Genomic DNA, 27,399 nt, shown 5'->3' on the forward strand with positions numbered 1-27,399 from the left:
CATTTTAAAGCGAAAGGGAAATTCGGTTGAGGGACTGCACCGAATGGGGGCGCTAATTTTCCCAAATGCTAACCGCCACAAAACACCGACGAAGAAGACTACTAACGCAGAAGTGGGTGGAGCTCAGCCTGCAGCCAATCAAAAGCATCCATCAGTTTGAACATGAAGCGCTTTGCTAACATGACCACTGTCATCTTTTATTCTTAGCAGATTTTCTGATTATATTTTATTCATTTTATTTAGGAAAATTATCGGCGGTGGAAAACAATTTATGGTATTTGTTTTTACTTTACTTTTCATTCGGCTGTTCAGTAACATTCTAGTTTAAAGTTAACGGTAGTTTATTTGTATGTTTGTATGAATATTGAGTTAGATCTTGTCCATGTTTATTTATTTCCTTTTTTTTTTTTGATGTTTTGAATCAGTAAATAAACTTGATAAATCAGTGATTAAACTTTATCATGATGCTTTAGTTGCTACATGGTTATGAAGAAAACTATGGTATTTGGAATAATTGCTTTGTTGTGGTTAGTTGGAATGCAGTTATTATCGACAGTAACACGTCAGAAACATAATCATGATTAGACTTCATAATAAACAGAAATATACTTATAATAATATAATAATAATAATGCTAATAATAATAATAATTCTCCGATGACTGCGGTAGTGTCTTGTATCCGTGACAGTGATGAGAAAGATTACAGTACAGTAGTGCAGCATTTTGTCACGTGATGTGGACCTTAGAAAAAAGGAAGGCATCTGACTCCTGTCTTCAATCGTGGAGATGGTGGAGGATTACAAATACCTGTGGGTTTACATAGACAATCAACTAGAATTGACTAAAAACACTGAGGTACTCTACAGAGCTGCCTCTATCATTTTTTGAGGAGGCTGGGGTCCTTCAACATCTGCAGAACAATGCTGATGTTCTGTTATTGCCAGTGTTCTCCTGTACGCTGTGGCATGCTGGTGGCAGATACTCAACAAACTCAAGATCTGCAAGGCCAGAGATGTTGTTTAAGAGGAACTGGACTCTCTGATGTTGTCTGAAAGGAGGATGTTGTCCAAAGTACATTCTATCTTGAATAACTCCTTCCATCCGGTACAGAAAGCAGTGGTCAATCTGAGAAATATGTTGTTGACAGACTCGTACAAACACAATGCACCACAGAGCGACAGAGGAGATTATTTCTGCCTGTGGCCATCAAACAATATAACTCCTCCTTCTGCGTGTAAAACAGCTGCTCCACCATATAGATGTTTTACGATATAGATAATATACAGTTAATTTGATAGATTTTCATGCCACATGAATATATTATTAATATCTTGGACAATTATGTGCAATAATCCAAGTGCAATAATAATTAGTTACTGTACATTTGCAATAACTTTTATAGCTATACCTATACCTCTGTTTTTTCTGCTGTTACAATTCCATTTTCTGCTGCTACACATTTCATTTATTTGAATATGTACCTTAATATATCTATATTTTCTTATTTTAAGTTTTTACTGTGAACAACTGCAACAAAGCAATTTCCCTGTTGCATCAATAAAGTATTTTTGTAGTGCCATTCTTTTAAGATAGAGACCATATATCCTATTTTTCCCCTAATGATGTGTGTCCATTTACCTTTAAGGAATAAAAAAAGAAAAGAAAACCAACAAAACAAAGATGAGTGTGTTTGGTCAACGTAAACCAACGTTTTTAAAGACCTACGGAAAACAGAAGCGCAGAGTGGAGCAATGGATCTCCCCTGACCTGAGGAAGAAAGCCTTCTCCTTCTCCAGTACACCATCATCAGATCAGTCCATACCAGAGCTGAATTCCAAGAAACGGTAGTGTAAAGCATCTGTGTGCAAAGTTTTGTATTTTATTTATGATAGATAGACAGACAGACAGACAGACAGACAGCATGATTGAAAGACATTTCTAGGTGCACCATTTGCAGTTCAAATCTGTTTTCTGTCTCCTAAAGAAAAAAACCCAACCCAAAATGCACAGCTTCAAGCAGCTCCAGGAATCGCTTGGCAAAACAAAAAGCTATGGAAGCCTTGAAAGATCCGGAGAGTGATGAGAGTAATTTTCTTCCAGAAACAGCTTTCAGGTAATACTTGCTTATGTGCATTCTCTCAGTCATGTCTAAAGTGGTTGTTATACTGTATGTGGTGTTTTTTTTTTTAGCTCCTCCACAACCAAACGAGCAGAACAAACAAAATAGTCCAGTTCAACTGCTTTCTAATATTTCTCACCTGTTGAAGGAGGCATAATGGTACATTTAATTCAGTCGCACGGGTCTGTTTATAAGTCACGGTTCGATTAAATTTCAAAGATAGAAATGCAGAAAATAAAATTGCTTGTTGTTCTTATTAACATAGTTTTTATTTATTTATTTTTTTTACATTTGTGAGCATCAACTGTTTAAATAAACATATTTATATATTTATTATATAAATAGAATAACTTAATTTATTTAATAATAATTTAATAAATACACTTATTATATTGATTAAATTGAGTAATTGATTAAATTTGGCACAAATAAAATTAAATGAACAAAAAAGTTAAATTAAATAGTTTATTTTTGTTAGACCCCCAGTACAGTGTGTGTGTGTGTGTGTGTGTGTGTGTGTGTGTTTTACATTTAATATTTAATTTCTAAACATATGCTCTTAACAACTTCTTTCGGCTGCTCCCATTAGGGGTCGCCACAGCGGATCATCCGTCTCCACACTACTCTGTCCTCTACATCTGCCTCTTTTAAACCAACTACCTGCATGTTTTCCCTCACCACATTCATAAACCTCCTCCTTGGTCTTCCTCTTTTCCTCCTTCCTGGTGGCTCCATCCTCGGCATTCTCCTACTGATATACCGCATGTCCCTCCTCTGCACATGTCCAAACCATCTCAATCTCACCCCCCTCACTTAGTCTCCAAAACATCTTACATGCGCTGTCCCTCTAATAAACTCATTTCTAATTCTGTCCATCCTCATCACTCCCAATGGAAACCTCAACATCTTCAGCTCTGCTACCTTCAGTCTTCCTCCTTTAGTTTCCACCATCTTATTCTTCTTTCAGTCCTCACTCTCCTTCTCTTCTTTACCTCCAAAACCATCCTACTGACCACCATCCCATGTTGTCTAGCTACACTGTCCCCTGCCAACATCTTACAGTCTCCAATCTCCTTCAGGTTGCATCTCCTACATAGAACATTGTCCACCTGTGTGCATCTTCCTCCACTTTTATACGTCATCTGATGCTCCCTCTTCTTCTTAACATATGTATTTACCACTGCCATTTCCATTATTTTAGGAAAATCTACCCCTATCTGCACCTCTACATTCCTCTTCTTAAAGCCATACCTACCCATCACCTCCTCATCACCTCTGTTCTCCTCACCTACATGGCCAATGAAATCTGCCACAATCACCAATCTTTTATTCCTAGGTTCACTCTCCACCACTTCATCTAACTCACTCCAGAATTTTTATTTCTCCTCCATATCACAACCCACTTGTGAAGCATAAGCACTGATGACATTTATCATCATGCGTTCAACTTCCAGCTTCATGTTCATCACCCTATCAGAAACTCTCTTCACCTCCACTACACTCTTACTGTAGACTACCTTCAGGATCACCCCTACACCATTTCTCTTTCCATCCACACCATGATGTTTTTAACTGTTCTATTTATTTCAGCAAACTTTAACAAAAGTACGCATTTAAGAAAACCACAATATATTTATTTATTTATTCAATTCAAATTGATTTCTTCCATTTTTCATTCATTCACTCCCTCGATATGTGCAATTGTCAAGATTTTCTCTTTTAAAGAGAAATTCCTGAAGCTCTAAATAAAACGCAAAAGAATCAATATCGCTGTGGTGAAAGTGTTGTTGATCGCGGGAAGTGTCAGCGATTCCGCACATACCCAGTACAAATCGTGTTTCCGGTACTGATCGAGCAGCCACGGTGACACTGCGCACAAAGTGTGAGGCGAAGACTAAACAAACTTGCCGCCAACTAATGCGTTCATGAGGGAACTCATTCATTTTGGAAAGGAAAACGAAAAGTGATTTGCTGTGGTTGCTGATTTTTGAGGGATCCAGATTGGGTTTCTTGAGGGTGGGTGCCTTGCTCTGTTTACTGTAGTCATTTTGTAGCCAAAATGTTGTAGATCCAGTGGTAGTAGTAGTGAAAAATCTACTTAATATTATACTATAATATAATAATACTTAACATATACTCAGTATATTTTATTATTATATATTTAATATTTTTTATATTTTAAGTTAACTACTAACCTGTCTTTATGCAGGAGGAAACCAAGCACCAAAATAATTAAGAAGGCTGCAGTCCCAAGCAAAACGCCAGGCGTACCTGGATTCACAGCCAGCAAAGAGGAACATGACAGTCAGTACAGAATGAGGATAAGAAAAAAATGGCCAGTTTTCAGCAGCAGTGAGAATGAAAGTGACTGTTTTGTCGCAGAGAACAAACGTTTAAATGCCCCCAGGCAGAGGAAGACTTCTAAGATCAAACATACAAAGTAAGTTTTGTTTTTTTCCAGGAGACTTCCAACTGCATATCCAGTGCAAGCATAATTTATGATAGGACAATTTGAAAGTATCAGCATAAGTCTCTAACACAGGATGATCCCTATTCTTCACCCATTTTGAAGTGGGCAGTCATATGAATATCTACATATTGTTCTCCCCAATTAGGCAAGAAGAGAACCGTGAACCAGTTGGTCTGCCCGATGTGCACAGATTTGTCACGCAGCGCAAGAGAGTGCTTCGCATACAATCTAAGAAACAGACTTGTGACAAGAGTGTAAGAAAAGGAAATATTATATGGAAGTGGCTATAGAAATATTTCGTAACTGATCTGCTTTTCTCATTGAATTCTTCTTCTCATGGCTCTTTCAATCTTTTTTCCCTGTTATTTTTCACAGTTAGGAATTTCCAACAACACCTTGAATACTCCAAAAGACTTTAGCCGTGGAATTCCTTCATTTTCGAATGGTATGACAAATCCAAAACAGTGCACGATTCAACAGGAGTCTAATACTAAGCATCCTATCGTGTTTCCCCACGGCGATCGCTCAGGCAGAGTGTTGCGCGAAGTCTCGTTTAACGATTTAGAGGAACGGACGATGTCCTGTAAACACCCGCTGCTGTGCAGTACACCATCCCTGGTTTCGAAACAAATCCAGCACTGCCTTGAGCCCTCTCTCAGTGAGATCTCGTCCTTTATTTGTGACGAATTGGACAAGCCTTCTCCTCCTCCTCATTTAAATGAAAGCTCAGCAAACTATCTGAGGAGCAAACCATGTAAACCACGCATGAGGCAGAGGAGCGACATGCAAGTAAAGGACTCCCCAAAAACTGAGGCAGAGCAACAGATAGAGGAGCATGCAAATGCGCAGTCCATGTCGAGGATGGAGAAACATGAGACATGCTCAAGTAGTAAATTTGTGTCTGCTCGGCCACACTTAAAGCAATTGAAACAGAGGTAAGCTGATTTACTAATACATATTTTTGATTGTGTATATAAATAGATAGATAGATAGATAGATAGATAGATAGATAGATAGATAGATAGATAGATAGATAGATAGATAGATAGATAGATAGATAGATACATAGATAGATAGATACATAGATACATACATACATACATACATACATACATACATACATACATACATACAAACAAACAAACAAACAAACAAACAACTAACTAACTAACTTTATTGTCATTGCATAGTGCAGGTACACAGCAACGAAATGCAGTTTGGCATCTACCAGAAGTGCAAAAGTGCAGATAAATATCTAGCATATTTACAGCAAGTGGTATATATGAAAGTATATACAGTGAATAAATATAAAGCCTATTACAGTGCAGAGATGTGTGGACATTCAGGAGTACAGTGAATAAATATAAAGACGTACAGTGAATAAATGTAAAGGTTCAGAAATGGTTCTGAGGCTATGGCATTGAAGAGTAATGTGCAGAAGTGAAAGGTTACAAAATCACAAGATTATGGCATTTAAGGAGTTAGCAAGCTGAATAAACAGTCTACTATATATAAAAAATATATATATATAAATCTATATACACACGTTATATACACAAATGAATGTGAAATGTTGGGCAGAATGTACAGTAATGATATAAAGATACATATAGATAAAAATAGTGCAGATGTACTGAGGAGTGAAAAAGATATACTATGTAGTATGTACATGTATTGTACAGGGGTTATATACAGTCTTTTGTTTGTGTTTGTTTTGTAGTGATTTAGCGGTGTAGTGTAGAGTTCAGTAGTGTGATGGTGGGTTTAAAAAAAGCTGTCCCTGAACCTGCTGGTTCTGGTGTGTAAGTTCCTGTATCTCCTTCGTGATGTAAGGAGGTTAAACAGATTATGACTGAGATGTGAAGTGTCCTTGGTAATGTTGTGAGCTCTGCGCAGACATCTGCTGTGGTAAAGGTGTTTAATGGCAGGTAGATGGGTGCCAGTGATGCGTTGGGCGGTTTTGACCACCCTTTGCAGTGCTTTACGTTCACACACAGTGGAGCCTCCGTACCATACGGTGATGGAGTTGGTCAGGATGCTCTCAATGATGCAGCGGTAGAAACTCGTTAAAATCCCCGGGGACAGATGAGATTTCTTGACACTTCTCAAGAAGTACAGGTGCTTTTGTGCTTTTTTTTACCAGAGCTGACGTGTTCTGCTGCCAGGACAGATCCTCAGAGATGTGAACTCCCAGGAACTTAAAGCTGGAGACTCGTTCTACCTCAGTTCCATTGATGTTGACTGGTAGATGTCTCCTGCTGTTGGATTTCCGAAAGTCCACAATGAGCTCTTTGATCTTTGTGGCGTTGAGGGTCAGGTTGTTGGTGGCACACCATGCTGCCAGATTATGGATCTCTTCCCTGTAGGCCGATTTGTCGTTGTTGTCGATCTGGACGACCACGGTGGTGTCATCTGCATATTTTGATGAAGATGTTGGAGTTGTACAGAGGAGCACAATAATGGGTGAACAGGGAGTAGAGCAGTGGGCTCAGAACATAGCCCTGCGGTATGCCAGTGTTCAGAATGAGGGTTGAGGATACCTGGTTTCCCAACCTGACCGATTGAGGTCTGTTGGTGAGAAAGTCCAAAATCCATCTGCAAGTGGAGGTGCAGATACCCAGTTCACTGAGCTTAGTGATCAGTACAGTGGGGAGGACTGTATTGAACGCAGAGCTAAAGTCAATGAACAGCATTCTGATGTATGTGTTGCTTTTATCCAGGTGGGTGAGGGCTGAATGAAGAGCTGTGGAAACTGCATCCTCTGTTGATCTGTTCGGGCGATAGGCAAACTGGTATGGGTCCAGTGTAGGTGGTAGGCCCGCAGTGAGGTGATTCAGTACCAGTTTTTTAAATCACTTCATAGCAATGGGGGTGAGTGCAACTGGGCGAAAGTCATTCAGGCATTTAGCAGCTGAGTGCTTAGGCACAGGTATGATGGTAGTGGTCTTCAGGCATGTAGGAACTGTGGCTTGGGCCAGTGACAGTTGAAAATGTCAGTAAAAACCTGTGCCAGTTGTCCAGCGCATGCTCTGAGAACACGTCCCGGTATGCCATCCGGGCCAGCTGCCTTGCGTGCATCCACTCTGCTAAACACTATATAGACCTCTGTTGTTGAGAGTGAAAGTGGGCTGTAAGCAGTAGAAGAGTCTGGTGTAAAATGTCCTGTGCTTTGGTCAAAACGAGCAAAAAAGTGGTTAAGTTTGTTCGGTTGGAAGGCACTGCTGGTTGGTTGAGCTGTAGGTTTGTAGTCTGTGATGGACTGGATGCCTTTCCACATGCGTCTGGGGTCAGAGTTGTGGAAGTGCTCTTCTATGTGGAGTTTGAATATGAGTTTACATGGTTGATATGACATGGTTAATATGAATTTACATGGTTGAATTAGAATTGTCAAGGCTTGCATATAGTCAACTATTATTTGATTTGTGTGTGCGTGCGTGAACAACTTTCTAATAAAGCAACCAAAACCGTTAATGAATGAAATGTGGATAAAAAATCGCAAAACGATTCATCCTAACATTTTAAAGACACAACGTAAAGATCATCACACAAAGATATGGAAGAAAATAATAAAAAATAAATATTGGATCAATCAACCTAAAAAATAACAAATAAATAAATGCAGAAAGGCCACACTGCAGACAGGATTCGCATTTCACGTGTCGGCAAATCAAATCAAATCAAATCGTCTAAATTCCCTGTGCTAACGTGCTTCAGTTCAACATCGATGCACTGGAAAAACTAATTTATAGAATTAAATTAGAACCTTTACAAAATCCACCAGAGATAACATTTTTAAATCCCTACTGCCAAAATGCTCCTGTGTCTGCCATCGGATCATGGAAACATAAATCTGTCAAGGGGGTCGGATTTATTTAGACACGTAAAAAAATCTTTATTAAAAGCTTCTTTCTTTAAATTTTTTATATTTACCGCATTATCACAATAAGCTGTATATTAAGTTATCTGGGAGAAATCAGACATTGAGCACCCCGTCTTACCAAAATGGAACGATCCTAGTTTATTAACTGCGAGGTTGTAGCTGAATCCTGCTACTCCGATCGAAGCACCAGAAATCTGACACTTCAGGGTCACCCTTAGTATAAATACATGCCTTTTTTATAATAAAGTTTGGCCCATTTTCTAGTCATTCTCATTGTAAATGTTTAAATCATGGAAAAGCATTTATATCAAATTATATTCAGACCATGAACATTGAGCGAAGGGGCATGCCATTCTTAGAAGTTCTGCAGTGTGATTCATTCAGTGGACAGCCAACAGTCTCAAAATCAGTGGCACTGAGTATGTGTTAATGTTACCAGTAAGGATTCCTACAGTGATAGTCAGTGAGGAGGCCTTTGTGCTTCTGGTTGTGTTCGACATTTTGGCAAGAATGAATAAGGTGTCGTGTACTCTGTAGAACATAAACTGCTTTGGTTCATGTCTTGGCCTCGTTCCCCCCTCAGCTTGCTCATTATGCACGTGGACACATCATTAGTAACGTAACTTTGATTCATCGAGTGCTTTGGGTCTTGCAATGCCCAAGCGACCAAGCTTTTAATGTCTAAGACTCAAAGCACTCGATGACCCCAAGTTACCTTACTAATGATTTGTCCAACTGTATCATCAATCTTCAAAAGCCAAAGTTATTCAAATAACTGTTTATTAACTATGAAATTAAAAAAAATCAAACATTAAAATTAAATGTAATCTGATGTATAACATCAAGCACTTGGTATAATTCATTTACTAATTTTCTGCTCGTAATGTTAAAAGATCTATCCGCAACATGGGAGTTCTTGTGTGATGCATGAAAACGGCTATGCTCACGTCTTTATTACAATAATGTCCACACTAAAGCGATATCAGATGTTTTAATCTGACCGCCCTATTTGATAACAAGAAGCCTAAGTGCTGCAAATGAATTCATTTGATTTAGATTGTTTTTATTTTTATTTTATCTGCCTTAAATTAAAGAATATCGTGTGCAGAAAGGATTCAGACTTTTTTTTTTTTACTTTTAAAGCTTTATGTTGAAATGCCATATTTACATTAATCTACGCTCTAAAGCCCGTAATAAAGGAAATAATATTCATGATAACTTTGCAAATGAAAAAGAAAAATGTTGAAAGTGAACACTGACAAATTTCAGATCTTTTGCTATGACCCTTGAAATTGCATGCCATTTCTCTGGATCCTCTTTGCGATGTTTCTACTCTTTGATCAGAGTCTACATGTGGCAAAGTCAACTGATTGGGCTTGATTTGTGAGGGCACAGACCTTTCATTTTAAGGATAAATTTGTTCAATTTGTTTCTTTTTTTAAATAAACACAGGCATTTTTGTTCAAATCAGTTCGTGATTTTTCAGTATGTTAGTGGATTACAATTTAATATGAAACTATATTCCATGATTAAAAACACTGGTGTGTATTAACTTGTGTCATGTTAATATGTACATGTACTGAATTTGTCCAATTTTTATGTTTTCTTTTTTATTACCTGCCTTTTAGGGCTGTTGTCATGCTGGAGGAGCTCGAAGTCTTGGACATGCTTTCAAATCAAAGTGATAATAGAAAACAAGAGGACAATAAAACATATTCTCCCAGTTCGGATGCGGGTCCTGCTGCGTCAGCAAAGGCTATACCAAGCTGCCTTGGCAAGCGAAACCGTCACTTGTCCTCGGATTACGCCGGCAGTTCTCGTGAAACCACTTCCTGCAACCCATCTTCCTTTTCATCAGCTTGTCCTCTTTCGGCACCGCAAACCTCTGGGCTCAGTAATTCACTCCATGAGCAGATTGATCGTCTTAAGATAGAGTGCCTGTCCTCTTGCCTCACTGTAAGCCTCCAGCATCTGGACCTGAACACCATCCCCAAGGCCCAGAAAAAGATAACCGAGACCCATAAGGACCTCCAGGTTGCTTCTCCTGTTTGTTCTGGAGCCAAAACTGGGCAAAATTCCAGCAACTCGAAGAATTGTGCTTCTTTGTTGGACACTCAATCAGCAGAGCAATCATCTTGCAGTGAATTCCAGACTGGAGGACTGGTTCGACAGCTGGCGGCCTCATTCGTTCTATCTGCTATCCCCCCCGCAACTGTTACAGCTCCAAGTAAAATGCCGGCAGCGAAAGAAAACGCCAGTCTGTGTACCAGCCGTAAAGTATGTGTGAGCGGCCTGAATGCTAGCCGGTGGTCAAAGAGAGGTATGAGCGAGCAAAAAAGAAAGCAGAGGCATAAGGAAACTAGGACCAAACCAGGAGAGTTCTCATCCAGCAACCTGCTGCCCACCGGAGCAGATTCATACATTGGGGTAATGCACTGTTTCCTTGGTTCAGTTTGTAGAAATAATTAGAATGTGAATTATATCATATTGTTGTTTTTTTTTGTTTGTTTGTTTGTTTTTATAAACAGGAACCTGCTTGCAGCTGGCTGCAGAGCAGCAGAGTGATGGGATTGCCCAAAACTCCTTTAAAACTGCTGAACCTTTCTTCCTTTCTGACCAGCTTCACTCCAGAATCACTTACAACACACAACTGGGGGCGTCTCAAAGCTGCACTGTCCATACACAAGAGGAAGACAGGTACACCTGAGAAACATGCACACTGGGGATAGTAGGGTGCATAAATATAAGTAATGTGATGCATCGATTTTTTTAAAAGGGTGCATTGGATGCAAATTGGCATTTGTATCATGATGCATCTTTTACAAAAAATATGTGTGTGAAAAAACTACCGTAATGTCCGGACTATTAAACGCACCCAAATATAAGAATTTTACACTGAATTTTACAAAGATTTTTATTTTGAACATAAATACGCTGCACCTGTCTATAAGGTGCAGGTTCCTACATTGAAACTAATGAACTTTACACAGGCTTTAATGAAAGACAGTGTCTGTTACACGGCTTGTATCTAAACAGTAGCCTACCAAGAAAGTCATTGTTCACTGTCTTCCTCCTTCCTCTCACAACAATTTCTCTCTGGAGTTTTTCTTTTGGCATCGTCGTGCGTTTAAAAATCACCATCGGTGAAGCTTTTCTCCCGATGCCGTGCAGCTCAGAACACAGGTGAAGTGTGTTTTTTTTTTTTGAAGGGCTCAGTTTTTTGGCTTGAATCTTGTGACCCGGGAAAAACCCAGGAAAACCTATAAATTAGCCGCTTCATTGTTTAAGCAGGGGGGTTTAAAGAGTGGGAAAAAAGTAGCGGCTTATAGTCCGGAAAATACGGTATGTATTTATATATAATTATTGGTAGATATTTTATATTTAGGCTCATTTATTTTCGCTAAACGTTTTTTAGAGCGCGTTCTCTCAGCACCACTGCTGAAACGTGAATATGACGTATCACAACACTACGGAGATTAAGGCGTGTTTCGAGAGTCACATACAATACAGATTAACATGGCAGAGGTAGAGCTGCATCTTCCTGGAGACAGAACAGGAAAAGAATGTCTTTTTTTTTTTCTTCTTCCCCTCCACTACCAAAAAATTCTGTACCGTATTGAATTGCACAGAATCATATTTTTTCCACTGCATTGAATTGCATTGTGTTGAATCAAATTGTTTCGAACTGCACTGTAAAAGGGATGAATCGTAACGCATCGGTAGCAGCTTCATATGTATCTTCATTGTATCCTATTGTTGGCTAAGCATCGAAACTGAGAATCGCGTTGGCCTCAGTTATGGAGAAGCTCATTCCTAATTTGATTTATCTTTTGGAAGCAGTCTTAAACTTTGCTTGTGTGTTTCTACTTATTCACTTGTTTTGCAGCATTTAAAACCCCTCAGCGGCTGACTCAAGGGCTGATGGACACCAGTCTAGAGCTTTTTGGCACCCCGAGATCTTATAAAGCTTCGACTCACCTGCTCCTGTCCAGCATAAACAATACCTCTATGGTTAGGTCTTTACCATCACCTTTAAAAACAATTTTATAAGTACATTATTACTATAATGCTTTTATTTATTTTTTTTTTTTATATTTTATTTTTGTGTGTTTACTTTTTATAATTTTTTTTCCTTCTGTTGAATTCAGACTTCATGTAATGAAGACATCAGTGATTCAGAGAAAGTGTATCAGGAGTGTCAGCAAGAAGGCCCCATTTCTTTTGATGATTGCCTTGCTCCTCAAGCCATGAAACACTGCATTAAGATTGGAGAGGGCACGTTTGGTGAGGTCTTCTCCATTGTGAATGACGCCAAGCAGACTGTGGCTCTCAAAGTACGCAAGCAAAATCTTATCAATTGTTTCGTAAAAGGTAGCCAATTGAGGTTTGTGTAAAAGTTGGGTCACAGAAAAATCAGTGTATTCTTGTTTATCAAGATATTTTTATTCAGGAATCTTTTGTAGGAACATTTTGGTATCCATTTGATATTTGAGAAAATAATTTTCAGTGCTTATGTAAGTCTATGCATAAGGAGACTCGTATACCGTGATTGGCTTCGGATCCAATAAAGTGCATGGATAATTCACTTTTTTATATGGTTTATACTGTCATGGGTAAGTTGCTTGCTTATTTAGTTTAGAGCATTTAACAGAGGCCCTTATTAATTATGAGCTACAGAGGTTCCTATTTGCTCATTTCTATGCAGAATAAGAAAACTGTCACGTTTATGAGGGAATGAGGATTAAAGATTAGAAATTAGCAATTGCTTTTATTGCTTTATTTTAGATCCAGTGCATCTGCTGGATCGAATTCTCTAGTGTAATGAGCTTTTTGTAATATGCATTTTTTCCCACCTCATGTAATTTAAAGCTGTTTACATTTTCAGGTGCTACAAGTACCGTAGTAGTCATTTAGTATTTTCACATTTTTGTGCATTTTATGGAGTTTTGTGTCAGTATGTCTAAAATCATGTGTAAATTAATTGGCTCACACACCAATTTATACAACTTCATAAAGAAATGATAAATGGTGCCCAACTGTCACTGCTTTTTTTTTTGGATGAGTTCTTGTTTTCTGCTGTTTTATTTTTTCTGGAAGGCTTTCGACAAGGTTCATACAATGCAAAAAACTGTTGCATTGAGGTTTCGTGGAAAGTTTTCAAGAAATTATTCATTTACTGAAGCAGTTCTCTCACAGAGAATATATATTTTAATAATTGTTAGAAACTCCCAGATTCTTATTTATCATTTCATAGTGCAAACCTGCAGTAAATATAAATTGGACAAAATTTATAAGCTTTTGATATTGTTCAAATGTGGTCAATAATATTTTCTTTATCATTTCAGATTATTCCAATCGAAGGCAGTCAGAAAGTCAATGATGAAGCACAGAAAACGTTTGGAGAAGTTCTTCATGAAATTATAATTTCTAAGTATGATTTTAAATGAGTTAATCCCTCAAGGTTTTGTTCAATTAATTTTTTGTTTTTGTTTTTTTTTAGCAAAATGTTACATTTTTGTTTCATAAAAAGGAAACAGAAAATAAAAAGAAATTAATCAAGGCAGATGTAATTTTGGCCTTGGAGAATTTATTTTTGCTTTCATAAATTCTATATTTTTGTCAGATTTATTATTCAAAGCCAGAAATGTAATGAGTGCAAAATAATGCCCATAACCAGAATTCTATTCTTATAATAAATATATTCTATAATTACTGCAAACATAAATTTATACTGAAGTTACTGTAAGTATATTTGTGTAATAATATGATAATCAGGGGTAATGTTTTGTCTTGGCCTAATGATTGTTTGTCCCACAGGGAGTTAAGTGCACTCAATTCCAAGGAGTACAACAAAACCAGTGGATTCATCGGCCTCATTAAGTAAGATTCATGACCAAATTGTATTTCAAAATTAATGATACTATTAGCGTGATTTAATTTTTGTATGTATGAAAACTAAAATGTGTACAATATTGTTTTAGTCTTCACTGTGTGCGGGGGTGCTATCCCATCACCCTGCTCAAAGCATGGGACAAGTTTGACAAAGAAAAGGGATCGGAAAATGACAGACCTGGTAAACCCATATTTCTGGAAAACACACAAATAAAAAAAATTATAATAATAATTTTATATATATATATATATATATATATATATATATATATATATATATATATATATATATATATATATATATATATATATATAATGTGTGTATGTGTATGTATGTATGTATATATGTGTGTGTGTGTGTGTGTGTATACAGTGGGTACGGAAAGTATTCAGACCCCCTTAAATTTTTCACTCTTTGTTATATTGCAGCCATTTGCTAAAATCATTTGAGTTCATTCTTCTTCCTCATGAATGTACACACAGCACCCCATACTGACAGAAAAACACAGAATTGTTGACATTGTTGCAGATTTATTAAAAAAGAAAAACTGAAATATCACATGGTCCTAAGTATTCAGACCCTTTGCTGTGACACTCATATATTTAACTCAGGTGCTTTCCATTTCTTCTGATCATCCTTGAGATGGTTCTACACCTTCATTTGAGTCCAGATGTGTTTGATTATACTAATTGGACTTGATTAGGAAAGCCACACACCTGTCTATATAAGACCTTCCAGATCACAATGCATGTCAGAGCAAATGAGAATCATGAGGTCAAAGGAACTGCCTGAAGAGCTCAGAGACAGAATTGTGGCAAGGCACAGATCTGGCCAAGGTTACAAAAAGATTTCTGCTGCACTTAAGGTTCCTAAGAGCACAGTGGCCTCCATAATCCTCAAATGGAAGACGTTTGGGACGACCAGAACCCTTCCTAGAGCTGGCCGTCCGGCCAAACTGAGCTATCGGGGGAGAAGAGCCTTGGTGAGAGAGGTAAAGAAGAACCCAAAGATCACTGTGGCTGAGCTCCAGAGATGCAGTCAGGAGATGGGAGAAAGTTGTAGAAAGTCAAACATCACTGCAGCCCTCCACCAGTCGGGGCTTTATGGCAGAGTGGCCCGACGGAAGCCTCTCCTCAGTGTAAGACACATGAAAGCCCGCATGGAGTTTGCTAAAAAAACACCTGAAGGACTCCAAGATGGTGAGAAATAAGATTCTCTGGTCTGATGAGATCAAAATAAAACTTTTTGGCCTTAATTCTAAGCGGTATGTGTGGAGAAAACCAGGCACTGCTCATCACCTGTCCAATACAGTCCCAACAGTGAAGAATGGTGGTGGCAGCATCATGCTGTGGTAGTGTTTTTCAGCTGCAGGGACAGGACGACTGGTTGCAATCGAGGGAAAGATGAATGCGGCCAAGTACAGGGATATCCTGGACAAAAACCTTCTCCAGAGTGCTCTGGACCTCAGACTGGGCCGAAGGTTTACCTTCCAACAAGACAATGACCCTAAGCACACAGCTGAAATAACGAAGGAGTGGCTTCACAACAACTCCGTGACTGTTCTTGAATGGCCCAGCCAGAGCCCTGACTTAAACCCAATTGAGCATCTCTGGGGAGACCTAAAAATGGCTGTCCACCAACGTTTACCATCCAACCTGACAGAACTGGAGAGGATCTGCAAGGAGGAATGGCAGAGGATCCCCAAATCCAGGTGTGAAAGACTTGTTGCATCTTTCCCAAAAAGACTCCTGGCTGTATTAGATCAAAAGGGGGCTTCTACTAAATACTGAGCAAAGGGTCTGAATACTTAGGACCATGTGATATTTCAGTTTTTCTTTTTTAATAAATCTGCAACAATGTCAACAATTCTGTGTTTTTCTGTCAGTATGGGGAGCTGTGTGTACATTCATGAGGAAGAAGAATGAACCTAAATGATTTTAGCAAATGGCTGCAATATAACAAAGAGTGAAAAATTTAAGGGGGTCTGAATACTTTCCGTACCCACTGTATATATATATATATTTAGATTTAGTTGAGTATTTATTTTGCAACAATGCCTGCTGATATAGCATTTCATCTATATATACTGTATGTGTATATATATATATATATATTTATAAAAAATAATAAATAAATACTTAATTGAGTCTGAATCTAAATATCTTGGTTATGTCCATGTACAGATTTCTTTGGTGCAGAGCAGCTTTTTCTGATCCTGGAGTTTGAATTTGGAGGCAGTGATTTGGAGAATATGAATGGAAAGGTAAGGTTCATCTACTTTATGATGTTAGGTTCTTCATTTATGTTTAATGATCATTTTTCATGGTGGCCTTTCAAGCTGATTTTACCCCAAGCCTGATAAGGCATGCTCTAAGGTGATTTGCAGTTTAGAGTGGAGCAATTGTTTTGTTTGTTAGTGACAGTTTGCATTGTAACAGATGGAAGGGTGCCCACTGGTGTCGCCCTATCAATACTAGTTACAGTACAGTGGTGGTAGAATTTAACTAGTATAATAGTTTTCATATGTAAATATTACATATAAATGAAAATGTAAAATAATTTTAAGGATCTATTATTATAGTCACAGAAATGTATTGAAATGGCAATGATGCAATGATTGTACTGGTGAAATATAGGCTTAAAATTGGTCTTAAAAAATGTTTTAAATCTATTGTGTGGCGAAGCCATCTTCTGTCTACCCTGTAAAATCACATTAAACCTATCATCTATTATTACTACTTAAACTGAAAAAAAACCCAGATGCATAAATAATAAACATAGACATTAAATGATGTTAGTTCTGCCTTGCTTAGGTCTCCTATGAGGCATAACTGGACATAGTGGAGCTGTAATTATTTCACCACGAAATGAACATTACATTTCTGTTACCTCCTTTTGTTTAACGCCTTTCTAATATTAAGAGAAAGTGTTTATCTAATAGATCACTTGCTCTTCATCACGTTCAACAGTACTGCACAAAATCTAAACCTGAACCTATTCCCTTAATATTTTATTCAACGCATATACATTTGACTTGTGCAAAATAATAAATGTGTAATGAATAAGTATTAAAAACAGCTTGACTATAATTGCAAAATCCTCATTTACGTTTTCCATCGTTTTGATTGAGGAGAAATCCATTGAAACTGTGTGCTTGTCTGTGTGTAGCTCGCGTCTATGGCCCAAGCTAAAAGCGTGCTGCACCAGGTTACTGCTGCGCTGGCTGTTGCTGAAGAGGCACTTTGCTTCGAACACAGGTAGTATTACACACATGTGCTACCAGACGCATTTTGGAGCAGGGGTACTTAAATAAGACATGAGTTGCAGTAGATTACATGCTAGTAGAGATATTATAGATAGTAGGGATGGTAAGGTTCACCAATTTGCATCAGCATGAAAGTTAATGATGTGGTGCATCGATTTAAAAAACAAGTATGCAAATGCAATGGGGCATTTGTATCCTGATGCATAGTTTTTCACATATTTGCATAGGTAAAACCATTTTATTTATATATACAATTATTAGAAGATGCGCTATACTATTATTAATTAGTAAGTGATCAATACATTGTGGCCAACATTTTGTGTATTTTATATGATCGATTTCTTCTTGCTAAACTGTGTTTTTTTTTTTTTTTTTTTCTTTTCATCATTACAAAGGCCTTTTTGCGAAAGGGCTACGCGTTAGAAGGTCAGAAGGCACTTAAGTAAATGTGTCATTTGCTGTCTATCTGAAAAGTGGAAACAAAATCTGTACCATATCGAATAGCATTTTTTTCCCCATTGCATCGTATTGTGTTGAATCTAATGGAAATCGAATAACACTGCATCGTAATAGGGGTAAATCGTATCGCTGTGCATCCGTAGCTGCTTCATATGTATCTTTAATGTATTGTATAGTTGGCTATTCATTGAGAGGCGAATCGATTCAGCCTTAGTTATGGAAATGCGCATCCCTAATAGATAGCAATTGTCAAACTACATACATACACGTATGAAGAACTACCTTTAGATTTCTGTCATTTTAACCTCATTACATTTCTGTCTACCCATATTCAGTTCATCAAGCAATATTATGTTTCTCTAAAGAGGACTGAATAGAAGTTTTTGTCTATGGTAAAATAATGGGTACTTTGTTGTTTTTTGTATGTAATTTTCTTTATGCAGGGACCTGCACTGGGGAAACATTCTGGTGAAAAATACTAAAGAGAAGCATAATCAGTTTATTCTGAATGGATCTGTGCACTCTATAGAGACACGAGGAGTTCATGTTAACGTTATAGACTATTCGCTCTCACGTCTTGAGATCGGTGAGTTCAGAATTTCTTCATGTCTGTCACATAACTAATCATTTGTTTTTTTGAAGGTTTTTCAGTATGTATGTTTTTTTTTTTTTTTTTTTTTTTTTTTTTTTTCCACTTTTTAAAGGATATGTTAAAGTTGACCTGGAGAAGGAATTCTCTGACTAAAAAACGAGCAGGAATCTAATATCTAACTGATTTTTGAAGCATGTATACAACTGTACACATTTTAAATACACAGCTGACCTTCTACTTCTACTTTTTGATCACCTGTGGAGGTCGATCGATTCATTGGTTTAGCTGATTAATTTGCACCGATAGTTGATTGCTGGAACTATCGGCCATCTGCAAAATCCATACAGGAAAGTTTATAGGACTGTGGTGAGACCTGTGATGTTGTATTGACAGGAGTGGATGACTGTATACTCAATATTTATTGTTTTATGCACCATTCTGTGTAAACTCTAGAGACTGGTGTGTGTGATATTCCCAAGAGATTAACAGTTTCTGAAATACCCAAAGCAGCCCATCTGGTACCAACATCCATGTAATGAGCAATCACATTTTACACTACAACTGTATAAAGGTGTAAAAGACAGGAGGTGGAGCTGGAGGTAGCAGAGCTGAAGATGTTGAGGTTTTCATTGGGAGTGATGAGGATGGACAGGATTAGAAATGAGTTTATTAGAGGTACAGCGCATGTAGGACGTTTTGGAGACAAGGTGAGGGAGGTGAGATTGAGATGGTTTGGACATGTGCAGAGGAGGGACATGGGGTATATCGGTAGGAGAATGCTGAGGATGGAGCCACCAGGAAGAAGGAAAAGAGAAAGATCAAGGAGGAGGTTTATGGATGTGGTAAAGAAATACATGCAGGTAATTGGTTTGAAACATCTTCAGCTCTGCTACCTCCAGCTCCACCTCCTGTCTTTTACACTTTATACTTTCATACAGTTGTATAGTGTATAATGTGATTGATCATTACATGGATGTTGGTACCAGATGGGCTGCTTTGGGTATTTCAGAGACTTTTAATCGCTTTTGAATATCACACACACCAGTCTCTAGAGTTTACACAGAATGGTGCGTAAAACAATAAATATTGAACTAGCGACAGTTATGTAAGTTGTCATCCGCTCCTGTCAGCAAAAAAACAAAAAAAACAGGAATAAGAAATCATCAGGTGCACAGATGCACAAAAACTGGACTGTTCACATCAGAAACAAAGCCTTTGCCCATGATACCTGTTTTCAACATGGTCTGCTGTTGTTGTAGCCTATCCATCTCAAGAGTCAACTCTAACTCTAACCCTAACAGTTTTCCTCATCTGGTCTTTGATGTGATATGAAGCTCATGTTTTTTTTTTGTATTGCTGCCACATGACAGGCTGATTAGATAACTGCATGTAAAATTGTGCAGTTAACAGTGTAGAAATGGCTTATTATGATTTACTGAGCAGTCCAATCTGGAGCTTGAACAATTTAGGATTTCTTGAAAGTTTTGTGGTGCCCATACATAATAAGTATCTAATTAATTTGTTGTTGTTGTTTTTTTTCTCCATCTTTCTTTGTTATAGATGGCCTAACTGTGTCCTGTGATATTGCAAATGAAGAAGAGTTATTCATGGGCCAGGGTGACTACCAATTTGAAATCTACCGTCTCATGAAGAAAGAGAACAAGTAAGCATTTCTAACTATGCAAAGTGTGAACCAGCACTAAGAGTAAGGGCAGGTGATGTGATTGTTTTAGAGAGTGCAATTAAAATGGTTCCTTATCAGCTTTCACAAAGCTCAAGATGACCATGATATCAGACATTTTGTCAGCTGAAAATGTCTGTCTGTCTGTCTGTCTGTCTGTCTGTCTGTCTGTCTGTCTGTCTGTCTGTCTGTCTATCTATCTATCTATCTATCTATCTATCTATCTATCTATCTATCTATCTATCTATCTATCTATGCCTATTATTTCTTGTTCTTTTTCCTTATGTGAATGTTTTAAAATGTTTGATAAATTTTGTTTAAATTAATTTAGTCGTTTTAGTTCATGGTTCATTCTAATTTAAATTGTCTCCTAGTAACTGCTGGACGGATTATAATCCTCACTCCAACGTTCTGTGGCTACACTATCTGGCAGATAAGCTTTTGACTATGAGGTACAGGAATAAACCACAGACAAGCCAGCAGAGGGCCTTGAAAAGCAGCCTGAAGTCCTTTCACTCAGAAGTTCTTAACTTTCAGTCAGCAAAAGATGTCCTCATGCAGTCCACTCTGTTTCAGTGAGCTCCAGTGTGTGCTGATGTTTTTTTAACAGTGCTTTCAGACCTGTTTAAGTTGTTGTAAAGTACATTGTAGACTGATGTATTAAATTCTTTGTAAAAAATAAATAAATAAAAAATCTATGAAAAAGCAAATAAAGAAAAATGGATTTTCTTCTGATCAATTTAAGTGGGTTTTGGTGATTCCGCAATATACTTTGTAAGCTTGGTAAAGAGGAACATTGTGCAATGCAGTAGTTTGAGTCTGCAAATCAGCTGGAGGTGGAGCAGCTGGTGCGATGGTGCAATCAGATCAACTTAGAGCTAAACACTCAAAACTGTGGAGATGAAAGTGGACTGTAGGAAACACCTCAACACTACTTCCCCTCACAATATCCGACAGCCCTGTGTCATCAATGGAGACCTTCAAGTTCCTGGGAACTACCATTTCCCAATGCCTGAAATGGAAGTCCAACATAAACTCCATTCTCAAAAAGGCCAGCAGAGGATGTATTTTCTACACCAATTGAGGACTTATGGTCTGCCACAGGAGCTGTCCTGTGCATATCCATCACCATCTGGTTTGAAGCAGTAACAAAACAGACTGCAGCAAACAGTAAAAAACAGAATGTTTTGATTTGTTATTTTAATGTTTGCTAAAAAGCATAAATTTTATTTATATTTCCAGGATTTTATTTTTTAGCAGCATGTTCATATTTTGAATTTTATGGAGAGAATTTTTTTTTAAATTATTTAAAGTTTAAGTTTATTATTTATTTTTATAAAATGGCATAAGAGCAAAAAAATCTGATCGTTTTGATTTGTTGTTATTTTAATGTTTACTTAAAAGCACAATTTATTATTTATTTTTTCAGTTTTTTTGCAGCATGTTCATATCTGGAGGCAGTTCATCGGAGCTGCCTCCAGATAAATGCGGGGAAAACGAAAGAACTGGTGGTGGATTTCCGTAGGCACAAACAAACTCTATCACCAGTGAACATTCAGGGCAGGGACATTGTGAGAGTGGACTCTTACAAATACCTGGGTGTTCACCTAAACAACAAACTGGACTGGACAAACAACACTGAGGCAATTTACAAGAAAGGGCAGAGCAGACTCTTTCTGCTGAGGAGACTAAGGTCTTTTGGAGTGCAGGGAGAGCTACTGAAGACCTTTTTTAACTCTGTGGTGGCCTCAGCCATATTCTATGGAGTGGTCTGCTGGGGCAGCAGCATCTCTACTGCAGACAGGAAGAGACTAGACAAGCTGATCAGGAAGGCCAGCTCAGTCCTGGGGATTCCCCTGGACACTGTACAGGAGGTGGGAGAAAGGAGGATGGTAGCAAAACTATCATCATTGCTGGAGATCGCCTCTCACCCCCTGTATGAAACCGGTACATCGCTGAGCAGCTCTTTTAGTGACAGACTGATACATCCTAAGTGTCTGAAGGAGCGTTACAGAAGGTCTTTTCTCCCTGCTGCTATTAGACTTTACAACCAAAGCTGTTCCCAGTAAAACCAGTCACCAAAATACAACACTGTTATTACTTTTTAAGCTGTGCAATAACATTATCTGTGTGCAATATTACATGAATCATGTACAATATTATGTGCAATATTAGCCGCAATTACGTGCAAAATACCACCTTCAAATATTACCTGAAATGCCTACTTTTTTTCTCCCCCTATTTGTATTTATACATTGTACTGTGTATATACTGTTATTGTAGTATATGTACAGTATATTCTCTTTTTCATATATTTGCATTTATTTTTATTTCTTTGTTTGTTATTATTATTATTATTATTATTATTATTTGTTTTTATTTCTCTGTTTTTATTTTTTTGTATATTCTTTTTTATATATTTGCATCTATTTTTAATTCTTTGTCTTGCTGCTGTAACATAGAAATTTCCCCACTGTGGGACGAATAAAGGTTTATCTTATCTTATCTTATCTTATTTTATCTTATCTTATTGTATAATTTTGACAGAAAATATTTTTATGGAGAGCAAAATAATGTTATTTGAAATTTAAGTTTTTTTCATATTTATGTTATAAAAAACCATTAGGTTTTAGTGTGTTCAATAAATGTTTATCCTGTTCGGCCCGCGACCTAAAGTGTGCTTTGAGTTTTGTCCCCCTGTGCAATTGAGTTCGACACCCCTGCTTTACACCCTGGGCACAACCTCTTTCAACTCCTCCTTCCTGGCAGGTGCTACAAACTTTGTTTACCAAAACTGCCAGGTAAACGAACAGTTTTTTTCCCCGGGCATCTGACCTTAAGTATATGCCCTGCTTTATATTTATACTGCATTATAAGGAGTCACTCATCACTTAATTTCCATATGTTACACACACTGTTACTTCTGTATATTGTACAGCAGTCCTAAAGTACCCTGTTTATCTTATCCGTCATGCACTCTCACACTTTTAGTACATTACTAATCTTTCACATACTCTGTCTATTGTGTTCATATTTAATCCGTATTGTCTGTATTTCTGGATTGTCTTGTATAGTCTAAGCTTAATTTGTAGTTATTTATGTCTGTACTTTTGATTCAGCAACAGCTGGAACCAAATTCCTTGGCCAAAAAACCTGATTCTGACAAATTATTGGTCACTTTCTAAAAAGTATGACGCATCTACTGATAATTATCTATAAATATAAAAAATTTAAAAAAAAATATTTTTTTTATTAAATCGACGCATCAAATCGTCAAATGTTATACCGATGCGCCACTGCGAATCGGTGTATCGTACTATCCCTTATTGTATGTAGTACTGTATCCACCCTCCAGGCCAGTGTGTGGCAGTATAACACATAGCCGCCTAACAGTCGGTGTAAAAACTAAGATGAGCAACAACAAAACGAAGAAGAAGAAGTTCCAGCAGCGTGTGTAGTGTGATCCTGATCCTGATCCTGCGACTGCGACTGCGACTCTGTAAGACAGTCATGTCCACTGTCCTGATGAAAGTGTTGGTGTCTCAGTGCCAGGACACGGAGCGCGCGCTGGACATGTTATGCTGGCCGAGTTGCTCATGGCCGGAATTGGACAGGGTTGAAGCTCTCAGCTTATTTCTTGGAGAGCTTGTCCTCAAATCCAGCGGTTTTAATGGGTTTAAGACCAAAGAAGGTTTTAAGAGTAAAGTGCAGTCAGTGATCTGGGACCAGTGTGTGCCACTTTTAAAAATGATTTCAAGTGAAAATAGCACACAGAGTGGTAAGAGAAAGGAGATGCTCCATGCCACTTGTGCAATTCTTATGGTATGTGTAAAGGAGTGTCAGACAGAAACCCTGGACAAAATAGCAAGTTTAGTTTTTCCTGCCTTGTCAGAAAGTAAAGAAACACAAGCTGACACACAGCAACTAGATACTGATGTGGCCATTGAGGTTCTGGCAGTGTTACTCTCAGGTGCTTCCTCCAGTTCTGACTTAACTAAGACATCACTCTCCTGTACCCTTCGTAGTGTCAAGGAACTTTCTGAGACTTGGGTCTCCAAAATTATTGTCCGTGTCTGGTTCACATGTCTTAACTCAGCGAGCAAAGAAATGCAAGCAGAAATCCTCTGTTACATTTGGGGGGATTTACTTGAATGGTTTGAGCAGGAGGGCACAGAATTGGCGACCGAACGCCTTCTGTTATGTTTTACTGCTCTTTCTGACTTCCTGTTTTCTTTGGAACAAAAGGGACCAGAAATGTCTCATACTTTTTTCAAAGTGGTCCAAGCTGGACTTGTACACAAGGACAACGTGGCCCGCAAGAGAGCTCTTTATCTGCTGAACAGATGTCTCTCTCTGGCAGAGGCACGCCATGCAGATGTTCATATCTGTGAGACAGGTAAGGTGTGTGATGTCTGTTTTGTTGTTGTTCTAGGTAGAAAATCTTTGTAAATTTTTCTTGTTTCTTTGCAGAAGATTTTTTCTTTAACTGGACAGCAGAGCACAAATTAGTTCTTCGTGAGTTTTGGGAAGCCTATACCCTGGTCCTGGAAACTCTTGAGGAATACCAGGTATGTAGTCTTCAGTATGCCCTTTTTATTTTTTTGTTTATGTATTTATTTTATTTTAAAAAAAATTTTTTGTAAGAGTAAAAACAGTATTAAACTTATTTATAATATTAATTGTTAATATTGAGTTGCTGAAGTCCTGCATTTTCTTGCCATTTGAGTTAATTGGAGAACCCAGGTATGTCTCACAGACAAAATAGTCCAGCCATAATTCTTCATTTATTAAGGATAATTTGGCATAAAATTACACAGAATGCTGAATCTAATAAAGAAACGATCCAGTCGTTGTTACTGGGAAGCCATACATGACTTTTGATTTGCAAAGATCATCATCATAAAATAAATGTATATACATATGTGTGTAGGTGTAAGTGTAGGGTTTTGTGTGTGTTGCATACAGTAAATGACATGGTTACACACAGTTTTTGAAAACCTGACAATATGATTGTATGTACTTTTTGATCATTTTCACATTTAGTTCCTATTTGCTGTTATGATAACCACCATTCTTCTGAGAAGATGTTCCACTAGATTTTGGAGTGTACTTGTGGAGTTTTGTGCTCATTCAGCTACAAGGGTGTTAGTAAAGTCAGGTACTGATGCAGGGTGAGGAGGCCTGGTCTGCAGTCATCGTTCACATTCATCCCGAGATGTTCAATGGGGTTGTAGTCAGAGATCTTTAGCCAGCCACTGAAGATCTTTTAATCCAACTCATGTAATGTATATCCGGCTTTGTGCACAGGGGCATTGTCATTCTGGAACATTGATTTGATTGATTGATTTGTATTTAGATCCATGTGATACGACCTGTACTAAGCCGAATAGACATGCTCGTCAAGCCTACTTCAGCGGATACTCAGGGTGAGTCGCATTTCATAGTGGATCAGCCTGCAGATTTTTAGCAGTTTGCTTCCTGATTCTTTTCTACTCTGAATGCAGGTGGTGGACTGATCCATCCATCCTGGTTACTGTGTGTTTATCAGCGCATGTTCCACAGTGAAAACAAGGCTGTAATAAAGGAGGGTGTCACTCATCTGTTGGGGCTACAAACGCTTCAGCATCCTTCTTTTGCCATTGCGTTCTCCCAGGTAAGTCCATTCTTTTTACTGGTTGTGGAGCTGATACAAGTTTATTGATGGGTTTTTCAGTAGTATATATATATATATATATATATATATATATATATATATATATATATATATATATATATATATATATATATATATATATATATAAATGCATATATAGTATAGTGTAGTATAGTATAGTATATATAAATATATAAATGTTTTAAAGTAAATATGTTGTTTAAAATGATGTAAATCATCAGGACACCAAACTGAACTTTAGCTATGTTTCCACACGGACGGTTTTAATTGCCGGATGTGTGCGTCATGGCAGATTTTAGTGCTGAATTGCGAATTGGCACATCAGTCAAACAAAATGTTTAGTGATAAAAAAAAAAATTTCGGTGGAGTTTATTATTATTATTTTTTTTTAGATCTGATTAAAGAAATGACGTGAATAAATGTGTTGTATTGAAGGATTTATTATTTATCATTAATTTTGCTTCTTTTATATTAATTAATTGATTTTTTTATAAAAATGGTCAAAAAGAAATGCATGCTGCATTACTCGCACGTTATTAAAAATGTGTGCCGTTAAAATTAATTTGCATTAACGCGTTAATTTTAAAAGCCCTAATGTTTATAGATAGATGCCCTGGAGGATGCCTACAGAGGGGAGGACAAAGCCCTGTATAAGCAGGCCAGAAATCTAATGACATGTTGTTGACATAATGGTGATGCATCAACAAAATGTTGTAAAATGTGTAACGTAAAAGAAGGAACAAAAATACTGTAATCTGGTGTCTAAGGCGCATTTAAATGTGCTGTTCTAATTTGTGTTTAGTGGATAGTTACAAATTGTCACTGCTTAATCAGGCAGCATTGTTGGGCTTTTTGACTGTGCATTCTTCAGTAGCGGTTCAGCGATTACTCGGTTTTGCACATTCATCAGCGTATAGTTGATTATATCTATAGCTGTTTGCTGTGACAATGGTCAATCAGCAAAAATCGATACCGACAGTTTTTCTGGGTTGTGTTTGTTGTTTAGAGAAGGTCTGCTGTTATAATACAGTAGAAGAGCGACCTCTTGAGGCGAATCACTGTTAACACATTCACAATTCATTTGAATGCAACTGTTTTTATTTATTTGAAGTGTTCCTTTTTGTTTGTTTGAATGCATGTCTTTTTATTTTTGTAATAAAGGTTTATTTAGTACTACTTTACGCGGGGTGTTTTGTTTTTATTATTATTATTTTTCTTATCCAGTATAATATGGTATTATATCTAGCAACCTCTATGAAAATATTCCAGTCTTCGTGCTCAAAACATTCCTGAATGCTGAAAGCAACGAAGTACTAAATACGGTCATTTATGGTGCCCAAAAAAATCGGAAAATAAAATAATACG

At 37.5% G+C, this 27,399-nt stretch overlaps 2 protein-coding genes and 1 long non-coding RNA gene across 5 annotated transcripts in view; 2 read left to right on the plus strand and 1 right to left on the minus strand.

Moving 5' to 3' along the window:
- LOC310721220 overlaps nt 1-27,399 on the minus strand; it is a 91,024-nt gene that overhangs the window by 58,799 nt on the left and 4,826 nt on the right. The gene's annotated exons all lie outside the window — the stretch shown is intronic.
- haspin (histone H3 associated protein kinase) lies at nt 120-21,095 on the plus strand. 2 transcript variants are annotated; one of them, XM_083532528.1, is made up of 19 exons: nt 123-274; nt 1,647-1,845; nt 1,986-2,114; nt 4,330-4,424; nt 4,503-4,560; nt 4,736-4,844; nt 4,966-5,525; nt 10,099-10,897; nt 10,999-11,167; nt 12,357-12,481; nt 12,619-12,804; nt 13,816-13,901; nt 14,288-14,350; nt 14,452-14,543; nt 16,547-16,626; nt 17,532-17,620; nt 18,531-18,673; nt 20,240-20,342; nt 20,735-21,095. In XM_083532528.1, exons 2-19 carry the CDS (start codon nt 1,682-1,684, stop codon nt 20,937-20,939), a joined length of 3,255 nt encoding a protein of 1,084 aa, XP_083388654.1. In that variant the 5' UTR covers nt 123-274; nt 1,647-1,681; the 3' UTR covers nt 20,940-21,095. The 2 variants fall into 2 exon arrangements, with proteins under 2 accessions (XP_083388653.1, XP_083388654.1); XM_083532527.1 differs by having other exon boundaries at nt 120-274; nt 4,330-4,560.
- Nucleotides 23,768-27,399, plus strand: part of tarbp1 (TAR (HIV-1) RNA binding protein 1) — a 28,356-nt gene continuing 24,724 nt past the window's right edge. Inside the window, exons 1-4 of one of the 2 annotated variants that reach the window (XM_083532491.1) lie at nt 23,768-24,756; nt 24,831-24,928; nt 25,717-25,786; nt 25,865-26,013. In XM_083532491.1, coding sequence (XP_083388617.1) covers nt 23,871-24,756; nt 24,831-24,928; nt 25,717-25,786; nt 25,865-26,013 — 1,203 coding nt within the window. In that variant the 5' untranslated portion in view covers nt 23,768-23,870. The remainder of the gene's footprint in view (nt 24,757-24,830; nt 24,929-25,716; nt 25,787-25,864; nt 26,014-27,399) is intronic. The other variant, XM_083532492.1, reaches the window with a different exon arrangement.

Source organism: Silurus aristotelis, assembly GCF_946808225.1.
Source record: "Silurus aristotelis genome assembly, chromosome: 27".
Classification (NCBI taxonomy): domain Eukaryota; kingdom Metazoa; phylum Chordata; class Actinopteri; order Siluriformes; family Siluridae; genus Silurus; species Silurus aristotelis.